The sequence below is a fragment of the Panthera leo genome, chromosome B1 (assembly GCF_018350215.1).
Source record: "Panthera leo isolate Ple1 chromosome B1, P.leo_Ple1_pat1.1, whole genome shotgun sequence".
Classification (NCBI taxonomy): domain Eukaryota; kingdom Metazoa; phylum Chordata; class Mammalia; order Carnivora; family Felidae; genus Panthera; species Panthera leo.
This window is the reverse complement of record NC_056682.1, coordinates 133,488,707-133,508,764: the sequence shown is the minus strand read 5'-3', so window position 1 is coordinate 133,508,764 and position 20,058 is coordinate 133,488,707. Positions and strand designations below refer to the sequence as shown.

At 38.9% G+C, this 20,058-nt stretch overlaps 1 protein-coding gene across 10 annotated transcripts in view; it reads right to left on the bottom strand.

The window, feature by feature from the left end:
• Positions 1–361: 361 nt before the first annotated feature.
• The window catches only part of SLC10A6 (solute carrier family 10 member 6), a 52,764-nt gene continuing 33,067 nt past the window's right edge, over positions 362–20,058 (bottom strand). For 9 of the 10 annotated variants that reach the window (XM_042935973.1, XM_042935968.1, XM_042935971.1 and 6 more), the window contains 6 exons: positions 16,728–16,846; positions 12,240–12,328; positions 11,666–11,815; positions 9,028–9,203; positions 5,806–5,963; positions 362–1,546 (listed from right to left, as the gene is read on the bottom strand). In XM_042935973.1, coding sequence (XP_042791907.1) covers positions 1,332–1,546; positions 5,806–5,963; positions 9,028–9,203; positions 11,666–11,815; positions 12,240–12,328; positions 16,728–16,846 — 907 coding nt within the window. In that variant the 3' untranslated portion in view covers positions 362–1,331. The remainder of the gene's footprint in view (positions 1,547–5,805; positions 5,964–9,027; positions 9,204–11,665; positions 11,816–12,239; positions 12,329–16,727; positions 16,847–20,058) is intronic. The other variant, XM_042935977.1, reaches the window with a different exon arrangement.

The window sequence follows — 20,058 nt, the reverse complement described above, 5'->3', positions numbered from 1 at the left end:
CACAATCCACACAAAAATAGAACATTTGACAGATATCAAGTTCAAAAAAACATTTTTCAATAGACTAATAAACTAAATATATAAAAAAATATAAAACTTCCATACAGCAAAAGACATAGAAAAACAAAAGCTAAAAGATTAAAAGTAGGCAAAATGTTGACATAATAGGTCAAGGTGTCACTATCCATGATGTGCTACAATGTTATCAATCAAAAAGGAAAAATTATAATAGTAAGGCAGGCAAAGGACCTGAATAGGCAAGTGATCATGGAAAATACTCTAATTCACTTATCATTTTTTAAACGCAATTGTAAATGAGATATTTTCACAAATCAGAACTGATCATTCTTTAGACTGGTGCAACCATGGGAAAGCCAGGCCCACTCAGTCACTTCTTACATCACCAGAGAGCAGCCTGACCAATATCTTAATATGCACCTGGCCTGGCTGTTCAAGTCATAGGAAGTAATCCTCCAAAAACGCTCGCACAGCAGTACGGGTGTTCGTAGCAGCATTAGAATACCAGTGGATTGAAAGCTATCTAAATGTCCACAAATAAGGAATGGTTAAATAAATTACAGTACTTCTATGCAATGGAACACTTCTATGAAGCCACGGTTCTAAAGAATGAGGTAGGTCAACAATGACTGACATGTAAAGATGTTCCATAATGCATCATTGATTTATGAAATAGTACATATGGAATGATCTCAATCTATGGAATGTTTCTTAAAATGATATATAAGCAAAAAGTGTTTATATATTGTGCCTATCATTAGGGACTGAAAATATGGGGCATTCACATTTTAACCACAAGTGGTCGTTAAATTCCCTCTAAACTTATTTTGCATCTACAGTCCAAAAAGATTTCCAAGCCCTAAAAAAAATTATTATTATTTGAGAAATGGCCTCATTTTTTATGGGAACTGTATGCTTCCTCCCCAGTGCTCCAAAGAACCTGTCCAAAAATCAAGTGGGTCCAGACTCTGTTCTTTCCCTGCTGCAGGCAGTGGAATCTCCTCTACAGAGTCCTACGTCTCAGGAAAATTAAGATCCAGGATGACTTTGCATAACAGTGTTACTCTTTACTACGTGGGAAGACAAGAACACACAGCAGCAGCTAGTAAATATATTGTGCAAACCCCCAAAAGACTCCCGGAAATAGGCAGAATACATTCTCAAAAATGGATCCTATGACAGTTCACAAACCACATGAAAATATAAATATCCGATATTCCCATAGGCCCTGCCAATGAGATCCAAACATCAGTTCTGCACTGTCTTTACTGGCCACTGAGGAAGACGGAGACCAGTCAGGCCAGCAACCCTTACTAGGTACCAGAAGAGATGTGGCCAGTTGGCTCAAGGGTTGTGTGGAGATCCATCGGCATTGATGGCCCAGAAGTTATGGTGACTTCCTCATTCACCTCCAAAAAAGCACCAGTCTCTTTGGGAGAAGTGGATTTCTTGTTATGGCAGCCTTCTTCACAACGTGTGTTCTTTTTTCTGTGTTCGTTCTTCAATCTCCTCTTGTACATCTTGTATGCTAGGTGTTAAAACATACAAGTACTAAAACATCACTTAGCAAACACTGTAATGTAGTGATATTGTGTACTTGTCAATACTTTGGGGCTGTGTTTGCTTTGGGCCATATATGTGAAAATACACAGGAAAAAGAAGGAGAAAAAGAAAGGAAAAGAGATGGAAACAGGGGGTTCTGGTTCAAGGAGGCAACATAAGTAGATTCTGAACTCGTCTCCTCCCATAGACATGCTAAATGCCTCTGGGAAAAAGCCCAAACACTGTCAAAACAACCCCACTGCATCAGACAAATGAGAGAGAAACCACATGGGAATGAGTAGGAAAGGTCAAGTTATAATCTTGTCAGAAACCCCACCCAGAACCCACCCCCCCCAGAAGCCCCACCCCAGACAGGGCCACCAAAATCAGGAGGGAACTCAACACATGGAGCTTCTCCCTCAGGAACAAAGGACTCATACCCAACATCAGGTACCCCAACTTTTAAGACAGTCACCTGAGAGATGAGCTCCCAAAACATCTGGCTTTTAAGACCAACAGGTCTGGTACCCATGAGAACCACAGGGCTGTGCTGAATGGAGGAACTGTATGCCGACTCACCTGCCCCAGGGCCCAGCCCAGAAGCAGCCCTTTGAAAAGTGCCCAGAACTTTATGTGGAAGAGATTCATTTCTTCATTTTACAGCATCAGACTGAGAGGCAGGAAGAGAAACAGACATCCAGGTCCAGAAAGAGAATTTCAAATAAGACAAACTCAAAGAGAGCTATACCAAGACACATTATAATTAAAATGTCTAAAGTTAAAGACAAGGAAAGAATCATAAAGGTGGCAAGAGAAAACAACTTGTTACACATAGAGGAACCCCCTCTGAGGGTTGGCAGATTTTTCAGCAGAAACTTTGCAGACCAGAAGGAGTGGCATGATACATTCAAAGTGCTGGAAAAAAAAACAAAAACAAAACAAAAAACTCCCAACCAGGAACACCCTACTCACCAAACTTATCATTCAGAAGCAGAGGTGAAATAAAGAGTTTCCAAACAAGCAAAAGCTAAAGAGTTCATCAACACTTACAACTAATGTTAAAGGGTCTTTTTTAAGCTGAAAAGATAGGGTGCTAACTAGTAACAAAAATATATATGAAAGTATAGATCTCACTGGTAAAGGTAAATATATAGAAAGGTAGTGAATTAATCACTTATAAAGTTAGTATGAAGGTTAAATGACAAAAGTAGTAAATATAATTATAGCCACAATAATTAGTTAAGAAATATACAAAATAAAAAAAATGTAACATGTGACATCAGAAACATAAAACATGAAAGGGGATAAAAATGTATGGCCTTTGAATGTGTGCAAACTTAGGTTGTTACCAACTTAAAATAGACTTTTTTTTTTTTGAAAATTTATTTTTGAGAGAGAGAGACAGAGCACAAGTAGGGGAGGGGCAGAGAGGGAGGGAGACACAGAATTGGAAGCAGGCTCCAGACTCCTAGCTGTCAGCACAGAGCCCGACAGGGGTTGAACTCATGAACAGCGAGATCACGATCTGAGCCAAAGTCAGACGGTTAACCAACTGAGCCACCCAGGCATCTCTAGACCATTATAAATACAAGTTGTTAAATGTAAGCCTCATGGTAACCACCAAGAAGAAACCTTTAGCATATACACAAAAGATGAGAAAGGAGTCTAAGTACACCACTGAAAAAAGCCATCAAACCACAAAGGAAGAGAACAAAAGAAGAAAGGAACAGAGAGGAAATATAAAACAGCTAGAAAACAATGAATGTCAATGTCAGTAAGTACATACCTATTAATAATTACTTTAAATGTAAATGGACTAAATTCTCCAAAAAAAGACACAGAGTGGCTGAATGGATTGAAAAACAAGATCCAGAGCACCTGAGTGGCTCAGTTGGTTAAGCATCCAACTTCAGCTCGGGTCATGATTTTGCGGGTTCATGAATTCAAGCCCCACATCAGGCTCTCTGTTGTCAGCATGGACCCCACTTTGGATCCTCTGTCTTTCTCTCTCTGCCCTTTCCTCAGTCTCTCTCAAAAATAAGTAAACATTAAAAATAAATAAATAAATAAATAAATAAATAAACAAACAAACATTTAAACAAACATTAAAAACATATTTAAAACATAAAAAAACTATAAAAAAAAAAAACAAGACCCATCTCTATGCTGCCTACAAGAGACTCACTTCAAATGTAACGATACACACAGAGTGAAAGTGAAGGGATGGAGAAACATGTTTCATGCAAACAAAAAACAAAAGAAAGCTGAAGTAGCTATACTCATATCAGGCAAAATAAACTTTAAAACAACAACTGTAAAGACAGACAAGGACATTAAATAGTGACAAAGGGGTCAATCCAACAAGAGGAGATAACATTTATAAATATATATGCACACAACATAGAAGCACCTAAATATATAAAGCAAATATTAACAGACTGAAAGAGAGAAATTATCAGCAATATAATAACAATATGGGACTTTGACACCCACTCACATAAATGGTTAGAATGTCCAGAGAAAAAATCAAATAAGAAAACATTGGCCTTAAGTGACACATGAAACCAGATGATGTCAACAGACATATACAGAACATTCCATCCAAAAGCAACAGAATACATATTCTTCTCAAGAGTAGATAGAACAGTCCAGGACAGATCATATGTTAGGCCACAAACGTCTTAATAAATTTAAGATTGAAATCATATCTAATATCTTTTCTGACCACAGTGGCATGCAACTAGAAATTAACTGCAAGAAGACTGGAAAATTCACAAATACGTGGACACTAAACAACATGCTACTGAACAACCAGTGGGTCAACAAAGAAATCAGAAGTGAAATAAAATACCCAAGACAAACAAAAATGGAAATATAGCATCCCAAAACCAAGCTCACGGAGATAGGCATGAGCCAGAGGCAGGGGTGGGGGGTAGCAGGGTGGGGGATATCAGTGAAGGGAGTCAAAAGGTAAAAACTTCCAGTTATAAAATACATAAGACATAGAGATGCAATGTACAATAGGTGACTATAGTTGATAACGCTATTGTATAGCTGAAAGTTGCTGACAGAGTAAATCTTACAAGTTCTCATCACAAGGGAAAAAAACTCTATGTATGGGGCAGATGTTAAATGGACTTATTGTGGTGATCATTTCATAATATATACAAATTTGAATTATCATGTTATATACCTGAAAGTAATATATTGTATGTCAATAATACCTCAATAAAAAAAAGAGGAAACAATGGAAGAAAATCATTTGATGTATCAAAATGGCTATTTTTATCTGGAATGGACCATTTGTGATTGAAATATTCATCAGGTCATTGATGGCTCATCCATTCAGTCAGTCAGTCAGTCAGTCAGTTAGCAACACCTGTGGAATGCTTCCTGTGAGTCAGATGCTCATCTGGGTGCTGGAAGATACCTGGGAATGAGCCAGACATGTTCCTTCCCTCACAATCTCACCAAGGAGAAGGAATTAAAGCTTGGATCTAAGACCAGGGAGATTTATTCTGCTAAGATTTATCTTATTTTCTGGTAAAATTCAACCCCAAGTATTCCTTACATTGATTGTTATATTAGCAATCAGTTTATAATCAGTTATACCAGTAATCTTACACAGAACCTATTCCCTGATAACAGTGAAAATTTACAATGTCCCAAGATTAAAATATATGTGTGTATGTACATATCTATGTCTTTTTTAATTTACTTTCTGTGAACCTACCTAATTACGGACTCTAAAATGATGTATATTTGGCTGTATGGATAGATACATATGATACATATGTATGCAAATATGTATTTCAATATCTGTGTATGTATTATATTTCATAGTTGAAAAATATTTCACAGACGTTCAGAACAATTCTTGCTCACAGAAGCATTGTGAAATAACTTGGCATTTGGAAGACCTCATGACTCTTGATGAAATAGAACAAATGTCATTTTGAAGATAAATTATTGCTCATGGAGACTTATCAAGTCCTAGAACCTAAGTTCTAATAGTGCATTGTCTTTTATGAAGCATATTTGTTTGTAATTATAAGCTCACTGTCACATGTTTTTAATGTTTTTCTGTGAAAGCAAAGGATCTTGTTTGTGCTCTTTATTTTCTCCAGAAATGTCAGGTTAAAAATGTATCACAAGAGTTGCACATGCATGTTCAGATTGAAAAAGAAGTTTGTGGCTTGGGTTGACAATTTTCAATCACATCTACACAGTGGAGGCTCTACTCACCTGCAACAATGAGAAATCCATCCAACAGCTGGAAGAGTCCATAGGCCAGTGGGAAGCTAAGCATCTGGACCAACTGCTTGGCAGTGAAAGATAACTGGAGCATGGTGACGCACATCTGAATATTCTGAGCTCCAGTTTCTAAGGAAATCGTCCTGCATCTACCAATGAAAGAATTTTTCAAGAGTTACATACTAGAATTAGGACTCTTCTTAAATTTTTCTCATATATATAGCAATAAATGTAAGCTATGAGCTTAGGCCACTAAAACTGTTTACTCGCAGGGCGCCTGGGTGGCTCAGTTGGTTAAGCCTCCAGCTCTTGATTTGGGCTCAGGTCATGATCTTACAGTTCGTGAACTCGAGCCCTTCTTCTGGCTCGGAGCTGACAGTGCAGAGCCTGCTTGGGATTCTCTCTCTCCTTGTCTCTCTGCCCCCCAAAACATCTACTTGTTTCATAATAATGTGCTGAATGTGCCTGTTCTGTGGGTGGTCTTCTTTCCAAGAGACTCTTTGGAGCAGGATCCCAGGAACCCCACCCTAGGAATCAGGGTGGAAAGACATGATATACACACAGGAAAGGCCCAGTAACAACACAAGACAAAATATGATGGAGGGTCAGGGAGATGCTATAGAAATTCATAGAAGTGGCATAGATGGTTAGAGAAGGCTTCACAGAGGCAGAGGGGAATGAAAGGGTGAGGGTGGGAGACGCATTTCATATGGGACAGTGACTGAAATTAAAGATCCAGGGACAGGTATGACCTGCACCTACCAGGAGGTGGTGCATATGCTGTAAGCCAATCTGTGTGGAGTGCAGAGTTGGAGATGAGAATGGAAAGATGAAATAGGTAGGAAAAAGTATAAGCTCAACAACACTTGAAGGTAAACACAAAAACCCTAAGTAAAAACCAAATGTCTAAAACCAAATGTCTAAAACTCTTTGGTGAAAGAGTTTAGGAGCACGTTTTTTTCCTACTTTCTATTTTTCTATATTTTATTGGTTTCCTAATTGGAAAAAAAAATTCAATAAACCTCACTTGAAAAATAAAAACCAGGAGAAAGTAAAAGGAAGACATAAGCAGGACCTCAGGGGCTGGGTTAACTGATTTGTCTGTCTGTAATTTATAAAGGGGATCTGCAGGTTTCTATAGATGGAAGTGAAGAGGGAAAAGAGGTGTTTCAGAATACATGGGGTGCCTGGGTGGCTCAGTCGGTTGAGTGACCGACTTTAGCTCAGGTCATGATCTTGCAGTCTGTGAGTTCGAGCCCCGCGTCAGGTTCTGTGCTGATGGCTCAGAGCCTGGAACCTGCCTCGGATTCTGTGTCTCCCTCTCTCTGTCCCTTCCCCACTCATGCTCTGTCTCTCTCTGTCTCTCAAAAATGAATAAACATTAAAAAAAAATTTAAAAAGAATACAAACCAGCATCTCTATGCAAGTGGGTTTGGAATAGGGAGGTAACAAGGAGAAGGTAATATGGGCATGAAAACATTGGTACAGAGCAAGCTCTACCGCTCTTATTTTATTTCTATTTACTCTCTTGCTTGCTATGCTTTCTTTAGACCACTCTCACTCCTTTCAGACCCCTGTCAATTACCTGATATCATTAAGCTGCAAAGGTGGACCTCACATCTGGACCATTCACAAGGCAAATGCAGTGTCTCCATCCTGATCTTTCTCAAGCCATCAAGTATGGAGAAAACAAGATTGTTAACTACACTTTGCCATAGGAATACTTTCTCTCCAGATCTGATTATATTTCAACCACTCAACAGCCTGTGTTCCTAATTATTGGCTTTGCAAACAAACTCCAGGTCAAATCCTAACTCCACCACATTCTGGCTCTACGAACTTAGTCAAGTTCCTTAACGTCTTGAAGGATTTGTTCATCTGTAGAATGAGGGTACTAATAGTAACTACTTCTCAGGCTCATAGTAAGAAGTAAATGAGATACCATAAGCAGAGCCTCACTCAGTACCTGGGATAATCCTAAATGCTCCCCAAGTAGACTAGAAACAGATTTCTTCTACAAAATAAACATCAAAACACACACCACTTTCTATTCTCTTTGACTTAACTCAATCTTTTAAGCATTTTAATTTCTCAAACTCCACCTTCGAAGTTCAACACATAGCTCATGTTTCTTCAATAATTCTTTTCTGACTTTAGAGATAGTACATACTCATTGAAAAACTCAGGAAATATACCAAGAAAATATTAAGAAACAAAAATTACTCTTAATCCTACTACTCAAAATTAAACACTCTTAGCATATGGTATATTTTTTCCAGTATTTTTCCATACATAAAATTCTGCTTTCTTCTACAAGGTGGGAATCAAAATGCTTACTGTTTCCTATTCTCTTTTAAATTTATCTTTTAAGTATTTCCCAGAAGCATTAAAATTGATGCATCATAGTCCATCACATAGATACCTCATGAATTAAATATCTCCCTATTGTCAGATATTTAAATTGTTTCTATTTTTTATATTTATAAATAAAACTGCAATTAACATCCTTGCACATCAATTTTCGTGTGCTTATCTGACAGTCCTAGATTCAGGACAGATTTCTAGAAGTAAAATCACTGAGTGAACAGCTATAAATATTTATAAGGCTATTGATATGACTAAGTTGCCTTCCAGAGAGTTTATACCAATTTACATTCCCTCCAACAACTCATCTCCAGACATAACAACATGGAGTATTATCATTTTTAATATTTCACAATATTTATAAATTATATGCCCCAGCTTGTAATGACAATGTATCAGATACATTCCCATCTTATATCTCCAGTTTGCCCTTCCTCCTCTTGCCCCTTATAATTAGCACTTTTACAGAATTTGGCACAAACAATGGATAAATGCTTAATCTGGAATTTTGCTCATGCCCTAGAATGATCTCTATATTTAATGAAACCATCTCACCCCTATCTAATTACTAGGATAAGAAGAGAAATGTGTCCAGATTTCAACATGTGGTGTTAACTCCCCAATCCTAATTTCACAGATTACAATTTCCCATCACTCCAGCCTTTGTTCTCATTTACGCAAGAAGTACTGTGATCTTTTCACTCTCTTTATGAGGAGTCATCCTGTTCCATCCACCTTGTAAGTCAAGACTCTTAATGTCTCCTGACATAGCCTGGCAGCAAAGCCTGCCAGTGGCAGTGTGTTTACTTTAACTTCCTCAAAAAAAGTGTACGGATAATTTCACTGTACCTCTGCCAAGATTGGTGGGTAAGAAGTGCCAGCAGAAAGCCCGTGACATGGCCAATCAAAGGGAAGATGAAACTGATGGTCAGAAGAGTGATGTCTGAATTCCAAGATCCTTTTGCCAACACCACACCAGCAACTGCAACCACCAAAAGGAGGACCCCACCAACAATGGCCCCAATCTAAAGCAAACCAACAAAATAAGTACATGTAAACATCATGTTCTCTCAGCTCTAGGATGCAAAGTCCATCACTGCTTCTAAAAAGCTGGGAACTGGGGCGCCTGGGTGGATCAGTTGGTTAAGCATCCAACATTGGCTCAGGTCACCTTGGGCTCTGTGCTGACAGCTCAGAGCCTGGAGCCTGCTTCGGATTCTGTTTTACCCTATTTTTCTGCCCCTCCCCCACTCATTCTCTGTCTGTCTGTCTGTCTCTCTCTCTCTCTCTTAAAAATACATAAACTTCAAAAAATAAATAAAAATAAAAAGCTGGGAACCAAGAAGTTTTGGAACAAAGACAGGACTTACCACCAAATCCAATCTCATTTTATAGAAAAGAAACCTAAGTTCCAAGGTGGTCAACTGATTTGGCTAAACTGGAAATTCATGGGGCTCAACACGATTCCAAGTCTTATTTTAAGATTAGTATTTTTTCCCTGGAAGTAGATTTTGCCAGAAGGATTGGGGAGTGGAGTTTTTCAAGGATAGGACAAATTTGTGAAATAAGCAAAATGTAACAATAAGCCTCCACCATCCCTTCACACACTTCCTAGATCCCTCACTGGTACCCTCTTGTCTAAGATTTGTCCTGCCTGGCCGTCTGCCACTCTCTTCCTATCACTTCTTCAACTACCAATGGATTCCTACTGCTTTCATCCCTGTTCTTCTCTCCTCCAAATAAAATTTACCCATTCTTTACTAGATAATCTGGGCTAATATTATTGGAATAGAGGTACTAACACATACCTCTTCCCTCTCCCAAATGAATACTGTTCTTACTTTTGTTGTTCAACAAAAAAGAATTTCCAATAGTTTGAGTTTTAGATCAGATGGCGAGAAAGCCAGACCTAGAATATTTGGAGAAAATTAGGATTTTGACAAGCTCCCATTCCATGTAGACCATAAACTATAACCTAGTTATAGCCTCAACCTGGATTTGAAATGATTCAAGACGTGGAGGAAGGTGGTCATGGGGGAGCAGAACAAAATAAAAATAACCCAATGCACCAGAGATGTTCTCTGGGTTTATTTTTACTGGTCATATACAAAGACAGACTGGGCCTCTGCTTAATGGGAAGATGCCGGAACATGCAAGAAGACCTACAGTTGTCAAAATCCCTCTCCATCTTTCTATCAAAAAAGGATCTCAAAGTTTAAAAAGTCACCAAGAGCAATTTGTTCAGAAAATGTATCAGATCTAAACTTAAAAGAGGACCAAGAACAGACAATGAAAATATATCAAAATAATGATTAGATTATTCTAGTTTTTTACCAAGGTGCTCTAGAATATTTATGCTTATTATTAAATTTTTTTCTGCCAAAAATCCTATAAAACAGGCAAAAGAAAGGGGTTTTAGATCTGCTCTCTACAGATAATATAAGTGACTACAGAAAATTTATCTGATTTCTCCATTGACACTGAGGGACTAATAGAGGATCTGGAAACACCAAAATTGTAGGGTTTTTTATTACAGTACCTAAAAAGTACTAATAAAATAGAGTACTTGACAGTACTTCATCAAAAATAGAGTATTTGAAAAGTAAGAGGTTCCCACTGTTATACTCTGTCCTCTTATTTTGTAAGTAAAATTAAAACCATACACGGCCACATTGGAAATTTTCTCCTACTGAAATAACAAAGTCACCCACTGACACACAGTCGAAATGTACAACATTTAAGCCTTCCTCCAGTTCTCTGTGCTCAATTGATTTGTCTGCTTGTCAACCCCTCTTCCCGCTCTTGATCTCACTGGAGGAACAGTGAGAGCTGTTCAGTCTTGTGCCAAAGTGAGAAAGCAGCACCCATTTGTGCAGACAAGTGGAGGGGCAGCACTCCATCAGGGGGAGCCAGACAGCAGGAACTTACACTGAACCAAACCATAAACCCCAAACTAATATGACCTGAGATGTATTTGTTGAACCTTCAATTAGCCCCAAATGTTTATTTCTTTATACATGTAAAATATAAGTAAAGCATTTTAAAAATCTTCATAAAGCAGCACATAATGGAATCTCACATCTTCTAAAATGATACATAATTGTAAACACTGAAAACACCCTAGGATATTGACACCTTTGTTGAGAATGCCTCGAGATTTAAAAGTCATTTTTAGATATTTTTAAAAGTCATTTCAGAGATATTTTTAAAACAAGGACATTTGCTTGTTTCTCCAGCAGACAAAAGCCAATGCTGGAAAGTCAAGAGGAGGTAGGAGGTTCCAGTTACCATCATTCCATGACCAGACTCTTCAATGCATTCTGCATTTCATTCTGACAGCTTTTCATGTGGTCAGCAGCCACAGCAGTTGTTCATGTGTAGAGACTACAACATCGAAGCTTCCCCAGGAATGCTTCTGAAAAACAGCCCTACTTTTTCATGAAAGCAGCCAATACTCTTCAACACCAGGGCTCTATTGCATGCACACCTGAGCAGCTTTCACCTCAAGAGCACTCATGTGGAATCTTGTGAATAGATGGGCTCTGGGTTCTCTCTGGCCACACATAGGCCTTGGCTTTCCTGTCACTACAGCAAAAGTCCCATTCTTGACTGTGTCCATAAGCCTCAGTGTATGGGCCTATGGGAATGACAGAGAATGGCTGAGAAGAGTGGAGGAAATATGGAGGTTAGATCAAAAAAAAGCAGAACTGGGGTGCCTGGGTGGCTCAGTCAGTTGAGCATCCTACTCCTGGTTTCAGCTCAGGTCATGATCACAGGGTCATGGGATCAAGCCCTGCATCAAGCTCCACGTTGAACATGGAGCCTGCTTGGGATTCTCTCTCTCCCTCTCTCTCTCTCTCTCTCTCTCTCTCTCCCTCTGCCCCTCTCCCCCCAGACTGCCTCTAAAATAAAATTAAATTTAAAAACAAAAATACAAAAAAACAAAAATTGCTGGGTGTGGGGTTGTATCTGACTGGCCAGTCTGTTACAGTCATTGTCAACATCTGTCTTTCCAGTGTCTAAGTCTAAAGATACATTAACTGCCATGTGGAGCTGCTTACCTTGAGAATGATTTTGGATTGCTTGGGCCACCTATAATTCACATAGACACCAAAGGCCACAGGGATGGTCAGGCACACAAGGGTGATTCCTGGGGAGAAGAAAAATCCATCAGATGATATCTCCTCTTACCTTGACTGCCCAGTCCTCAACAATTTCTAGTTCAATTAGATATAGGCTTTAATTAAAGCTTCATTTTAGGGGTGCATGGGTGGCTCAGTTGGTTAAGCATCCCACTTTGGCTCAGATCATGATCTCATGGTTCACGGGTTCAGGCCCCACATTGGGCTCTGTGCTGACAGCTCGGAGTCTGGAGCTTGCTTTGGATTCTGTATCTCCCTCTCTCTTTCTGTTCCTCTCCTGCTTACACTCTGTCTCTCTCTCCCTCTCTCTCTCAAAAATAAATAAACATTAAAAAAAATTATAAGCTGCATTTCATTTCTGCATCCACCTCCAAATATAAAGAAAGAAAACATCTTTGGAAGACAGCCTTTGAAGGGTATATGTTACCACTGAATGCCACCATTCTTGTTCCATCATTTCTCTCTCAAAATCCCCCTGACAATCACATGGAATTTTAGAGACAACCAGAAATGTAAACGTTAGAAAACAGGCAGACTCTGCAAAATTCTTTGGTTGCTATGCATGAGGTCACCTCTCCACGACCACAGCTATTACTTCCCTATGTGAAGCCAATGGGCCATTTGTTTCGCAAAGTAAAGAATACTTATTGCAGATATAAAAAACAGCATCTGTTACACATACCAAAGAATTTCTCATATTCTGCAAGTGTGGCCAGGTAACCTAAAGGAGGGTAGAAAAAAAATGCCTTTTAATTAACACAAGTGAGTAAAGGCATTGAAGGCAGGCTCAGGAGAGCAGAGGCCCACTTGCCAGCAGGATCCACACACTAACCTTTTCCAGTGTTGTTTTCCAAATCTGGCCAAATGCCTGCAATACTGGCTCCAAAGTTACATGAGTTGCTCATAATATGTTGGGTTTTAATTGTTTACAAGTGCCTTTTAGAATATATTATCAAAACATAATATGTTAATTTACTGATCAGAATAAGTTGTGCATAAAATCACGATTTCCTAAACTAGGATTTCACTCAAATTTTACAAATTTAATGGGCTCCAGCTGTCATTAGCACATGTTTTTCAGCTATGGGTCATGGTTTGTAAAGCCCTCCAAGTGATGACTAGAGACTCCAGATTAACACTTTAGACTTTTAAGAATCATAATTTCTGCCAATTCTCCAAAAACTCTGAGCAAACGAGAATAGCCATCTCATTTTACCAAGGTTTCCTTCTAAGCCTAGTAAGTAAACTGAGATCTCTAGGGAAAGGGCAGAGTTTAATGAGAAATGACAATCAGGAAAGCAGATATGGAAGAGATATGGATACGGTTGTGACCTGTGAATATGCTCTCTAATAATCAATAGGAATCATTCATGCTGGATCGGTAAAGATTTCAAGATTCACAGGCCATGTGAAAGGTGGAACTGTAGGAACTAAAGTCTCATTAGACCCACTGTGATTCAGTTAACCAATGGCATTACAGTGAATTATATATGGTGTTTTTGGTGTTTTTTTTTTAATAAACAAGTTCTCTTTCTTTATTTGCAAAAATGAACTCTTGCAGTGATAGGAGCTTGGCTTTGCAGTCATATTCCCAAGTCAGAATTTCAGTTCTTTGCTGACCAGCTGCACATTCTTAGCAAAGTTAATTAACCTCTATCTTCCTACAAATCTAGGAAATGGAACTACTAATAGAATCAATGTGGAAGTGTTATTTAAAGAATTAGATCATTTATTTTTTATTTTTTTAGAGAGAGAAAGAAAATGAGTGGAGAAGAGGAACAGAGGGCGAGAGAGAGAATCTTAAGCAGGCTCCACATTCAGCACGGAGCCCAGTGCAAGGCTCAGTCCCACAACGCTGGGATCATGACCTGAGCTGAAATCAAGAGTTAGATGCTCAGGAACATGACAAGGATGTCCACTCTCATGGACATCTCTGTTATTCAACATAGTGTTGGAAGTCCTAGCCTAAGCAATCAGACAACACAAAGAAATAAAAGGCATCCAAGTCAGAAGGAGAAAGTCAAACTTTTACTCTTCACAGATGACATGATACTCCATGTGGAAAATCCAAAAGACTCCATCAGAAAACTACTAGAACGGATACATGAATTCAGCAACATCGCAGGATATAAAATCAATGTACAGAAATTGGTTGCATTTCTATATATCATTAATGAAGCAACAGAAAGAGAAATCAAGGAATCAATCCCATTTACAATGGCACCAAAAATACCTAGGAATAAGAGTAACCGAAGAGGTGAAAAATCTATACACTGAAAACTATAGAAACTTATGAAAGAAATTGAAGAAGATACACAAAAAAATGGAAAAACATCCATTCTCATGGCTTGGAAGAACAAATATTGTTAAAATGTCGATACTACCCAAAGCAATCTACATATTCAATGTAATCCCTGTCAAAATAACACCAGCATTCTTCACAAAACTAGAACAAATAATCCTAAAATTTGTATGGAACCAGAAAAGACCCCAAATAGCCCAAGCAATCCTGAAAAAGAAAACCAAAGCTGGAGGCATCACAATTCCAGACTTCAAGCTATACTACCAAGCTGTAATCAAGACAATATGATACGGGCACAAGAACAGACACATAGATCAATGGAACAGGATAGAGAACCCAGAATTGGATCCACAATCATATGGCCAACCAATCTTTGGCAAAGCAGGAAAGAATATCCAATGGAAAAAAGACAGTCTCTTCAGCAAATTGTGTTGGGCAAACTGGACAGCAACATGCAGAAGAATGAACCTGGACCACTTTCTTACACCATACACAAAAATAAACTCAAAGTGGATGAAAGACATACACGTAAGACAGGAAGCCATCAAAATCCTAGAAGAGAAAACAGGCAACAACATCTTTGACCTCAGCTGCAGCAACTTCTTACTTGACATGTCTCCAGAGGCAAGGGAAACAAAAGCAAAAATGAACTATTGGGACATCATCAAGATAAAAACTTCTGCACAGCAAAGGAAACAATCTGCAAAACTAAAAGGCAACCGACAGAAAGGGAGAAGATATTTGCAAGTGACATATCAGATAAAGGGTTAGTATCCAAAATCTATAAAGAACTTACCAAACTCAACACCAAAAAAAAAAACCCCACAAATAATCCAGGGGTTTATTGTCTTCTTTTCCAAAGACATCCAGATGGTTAAAAGACACATGAAAAAATGCTCAACATCACTCCTCATCAGTGAAATACAAATCAAAATGACAATGAGATATCACCTCACACCTGTCAGAATGGCTAACATTAACAACAGATGTTGGCAAGCATGTGGAGAAAGAGGATCTCTTTTGCACTTCTGGTAGGAATACAAACTGATGCAGCCACTCTGGAAAACAGTATGGAGGTTCCTCAAAAAGTTAAAAATAAACTACCCTATGACCCAGCAATTTCACCACTAGGTATTTATCCAAAGGATGCAGGAGTGCTGTTTTGAAGGGGTACATGCACCCCAAAGTTTATAGCAGCACTATTGACAATAGCCAAAGTATGGAAAGAGCCCAAATGTCCACCAACTGATGAATGGATAAAGAAGATGTGGTATATACATACAGTGGAATATTACTTGGTGATCAAAAAGAATGAAATCTTGCTATTTGCAACAACATGGATAGAACTAGAGTGTATTATGCTAAGTGAAATAAGTCAGTCAAAGAAAGACAGATATCATATGATTTGACTCATATGTGGAATTTAAGATACAAAACAGATGAACATAAGGAAGGGAAGCAAAAATAACATAAAAACAGAGAGAGAGACAAACCATAAGACACTCTTAAATACAGAGAACAAACTAAAGGTTGTTGGATGGGCGGTGTTGGGTGGGAGGAAGGGCTAAAGGGGTGAGGGGCATTAAGGAGGACACTTGTTGGGATGAGCACTGGGTGTCATAAGTGATGAATCACTAAATTTTATTCCTGAAATTATTATTATATTATGTTATCTAACTTGGATTTAAGTTTAAAAAAAATTTTTTTTAATTTTTTTAACGTTGTATTTATTTTTGAGACAGGGAGAGACAGGGCATGAACAGGGGAGGGTCAGAGAGAAGGAGACACAGAATCTGAAACAGGCTTCAGGCTCTGAGCTGTCAGCACAGAGCCTGATGCAGGGCTCGAACTCACGGACCGCAAGATCATGACCTGAGCCGAAGTCGGCCACTTAACCAACTGAGCCACCCAGGCTCCCCTAAAAAAAATTTTTTTTAAATTTTTTTTGGAGTTGGACACTCAACTGACTGAGCCACCCAGGCTCACTATCCAAGTAGTTTATTTTAAAATCCACATAAAGGAGGCACATAATAAACAATGGCATAAACAATGGTATTACCATCACCATTACTATTACTGTTCCATTTCACAAGCCCAGTACAGACCTATATTCTGATATGGAATGGTGAGATTCTGCTCAAGATTCCAGGACAAGGTGTAGAGATACAGGCAGAGCGGCATCATTCCCAGGGCAGCCACAGTGGAACAGGTCGTCATAGTGATGCTGAAAGTGAAAATAAAAGGATGCATAAGAGGAAGAGTTTGAAATGATGAAGTCCTGACCAAAAGCAACTCCCAGAGCATACCTTAGAGATCACATGAGGTGAGTTACTTGAAGCTCACTCCTATCTTGTTATTCAACAAATGACTTCATATGTGACCCAGAAAAAGATTTCCAGCAGTATTTGACATTCATCAATTAACTCCTATTTACTTAAGAATCTACTTGTTCTAAATGTTCTGCCAGGTCCTAAAGGGTTTTTTTCTTTATAGAGTTTTTTCTATTGAGATATAATTCATAGACCATAAAATCCATTATTTTTAAAGTGTTTTCAGTACATTCACAAGATTGTGCAAAAACATTATATATTTCTATACTTTTTTCATCATCCCAAAAAAGGAACCCCACCCTCATTCTCTTCTCCTAGCCACTGGCAACCAGTAATCCACTTTCTGTCTTTATAGGATTTCCCATTCTGGACATTTCATATGAATACAATCATAGAATATGTGGTCTTTTTGGTGTGTCTGGCTTCTTTCATTTAGCATAATGTTTTTGAGCTTCATCCACATTTTAGCATGTATCAGTACACCATTTCCTTTTTATGACTGAATCATATTCCATTGTATGGATAGACCACATTATTTCTGCCCATCCACTAACTGATAAACATTTGAGGTGTTCCCTCTTTTTGGCTATTGTGAATAATGCAGCTATGAATATTTGTGCACGATGTTTTGTGCAGACATATGAATTCAATTCTCTAAGGTGTATACCAGGAGCAGAATTGCTGGATCGTAGTTTAATTTTTTGAGGAAATGCCATTTTCAAAGCAGCTGCACCATTTTACTCTCTGCCATCAATATACGAAGGCATTCTGTTAAAAATTTTTGCACAAATATTCATGAGGAATATTAGTGTGTAGTTCTATGTTCCTGTAATGTCTTTGTCTAATTTTGCTACCGGGATATGGGAATAGGGTAAATTTGCCACAAGGCTAAGTGTTTGCCCAGTGTGAAGTGCTATAAATATCTGTCAGAAGAGGGTATCCAAATACCACATGCCCTAAGTTTCCCATTGGATAGAGAAGGGACCCCCACAGCATAGATTCTTAGAGCAAGCTGGACAGAGCCAGCGAAGTTACAAAACCATAGCAAAAAAGAATTGATATGGGATGCTAGACTAAATTAAAAGTTCTCTTTGGGGCACTTTCATGGCTTAGTCAGCTGAGCATCCAACTCTTGATTTGGGCTCAGGTCATCATCCCAGGGTCATGGGGTCGAGCTCCACGCTGAGCCAAGAGCCTGCTTAGGATTTTCTCTCTCTCTCTCCCCCTCTGCCCCTTTCCCCTGCTCACTCTCTTCTCCCTCTCTCTCTCTCTCTCTCTCTCTCAAAAAATTCTCTTTGAATTCTAATATTGTATAACCCCATGATTATAGATAGGAATTGAAGTAGAGTGAAAAAGTAAGATTTCTAGACTTCAAAATGGTGGTGTGATTGACAGAATAAGTGGTCACTTAACATCTGAGAGGACATGTTAAGTTAGGGATGACAACAGAACATCCACCAGAAATATCCCAGGTAGGCAAAGGAAAACTCAGGACTGCAGCCACCAGAAATATCCCAGGTAGGCAAAGGAAAACTCAGGACCACAGCTGCTGTCATCACTAGACACACAAATCCGGCCATCTTGGGAAGTGAAATGTAGGTGCAAGAGCTGAATGAACCAAATCCAAACAGCCTGACAATAGCCAAGCCACACAACTTCACCAGGAAAACAAAGGTGAATGATCAGAACAGAGTTTTGGTCTTTGTTGAACAAAGCTGGGATGATTTCTGATAGACAACTGGGTTTGTTTATCTCTGTCATTATTGAGATTATCTCCAAGTGAAAAAGATAACAAAGTTAGTGCTGTGGGTCTGGAAGATTTGCAAATACATAATATCTAGAGTAAAAATCCATCAGTTTAGAACCTTTAAAGACTCTGTATCTTGACTACTGTACTTTTATTGCATCCTATCAAATGTTATCGCTTCATCAATTTATAATATGTTGTTTCTATTTTTTCTGACTAATAAAGACTTGTTTTCCAAGTCTCTACATGTCTTAATTGGAGAACAGGACTTAGTCACACATTAAAATGCATAGCTTCAGTGCAAGGGGTAAAGCATGCATAATGGGACCAGGGGCATGGGGAGCAGAGCCGTGGAAAGAGCTCTCCTGCTTTGGACTGGGGCCAGAGAGGGGCCACCGTGCATGTAAAGAAAGACAGAGAAGCGAGTGGAGAGCTAGGAGATTACATTCGGTGAAAGCTGAGAAAGGAGAGACTTCAAATGTAGGCTAAAAGCCAAAAGTAGATCAAAAAGGATGAAAACCCAAGAAGTCCACTTAGGACCATCCAATCTTCCCCAGTGTTTTGTGCCTCTACCCCAGAACCATCCTTTCCTCCGCTCACCTCCACCCCCAGCTCCCAAACCCAAGCTGCCTTTTGTCCCTGTCTGGATGACAGAACCAGTGAAAGAATAAATCAAAAGGAAATGGGTAAATGGAAATGAGAGATCCTTCAGGCCAACAAAATATTTTCTAACTGATGGGGAAAATTACACAATCTGTCTAAACATGCACAAACTGCTTCTAGACACTGTTAACGCTGCTCTATTCAATGAGGTGAGGCAAATGGAGCATCGCATAACACAACCCGCGGGAAAACAAGAGTTTATCCACCTCAAATCCAGGTCCAGAGTCTGGAAACTTCTTAATATTCATTGTTTGAGTTCTCACAGCAGACCGCTTTGTGCAGGGTATATGTCCAATCTGTGTCCGTGGCCCAAATGGCCAAGAGACGGGGAGGTGAACCACCTCCCAGCCCACCAAGGGGAAGGAGACCCTCTGCAGGGCTAAGGTCTTCTGCAGGGATAACAAGGGTCCTCCAGCACTTCATCAGGCCTTCAAGTCACCATCGTTCTTCCTCATAATACAGATCACCAATGTTTCCATCTAATTACCTTGCCTACAAACCATCTATGATTATTTTGACATTTTCTACCAGAGTGTTCATACTCTTGGCAAAGCACCAACCGCTCTGTTTCAAGGATATTAAAAATACTCCTCTGCACTCTCATTCATTGCTGATGAACTTGCAAAATGAGATACTTTGACGATATAGATAAATTACACATGGGTTTACGCTTTAGCCCAACAATGCTATAGGTTA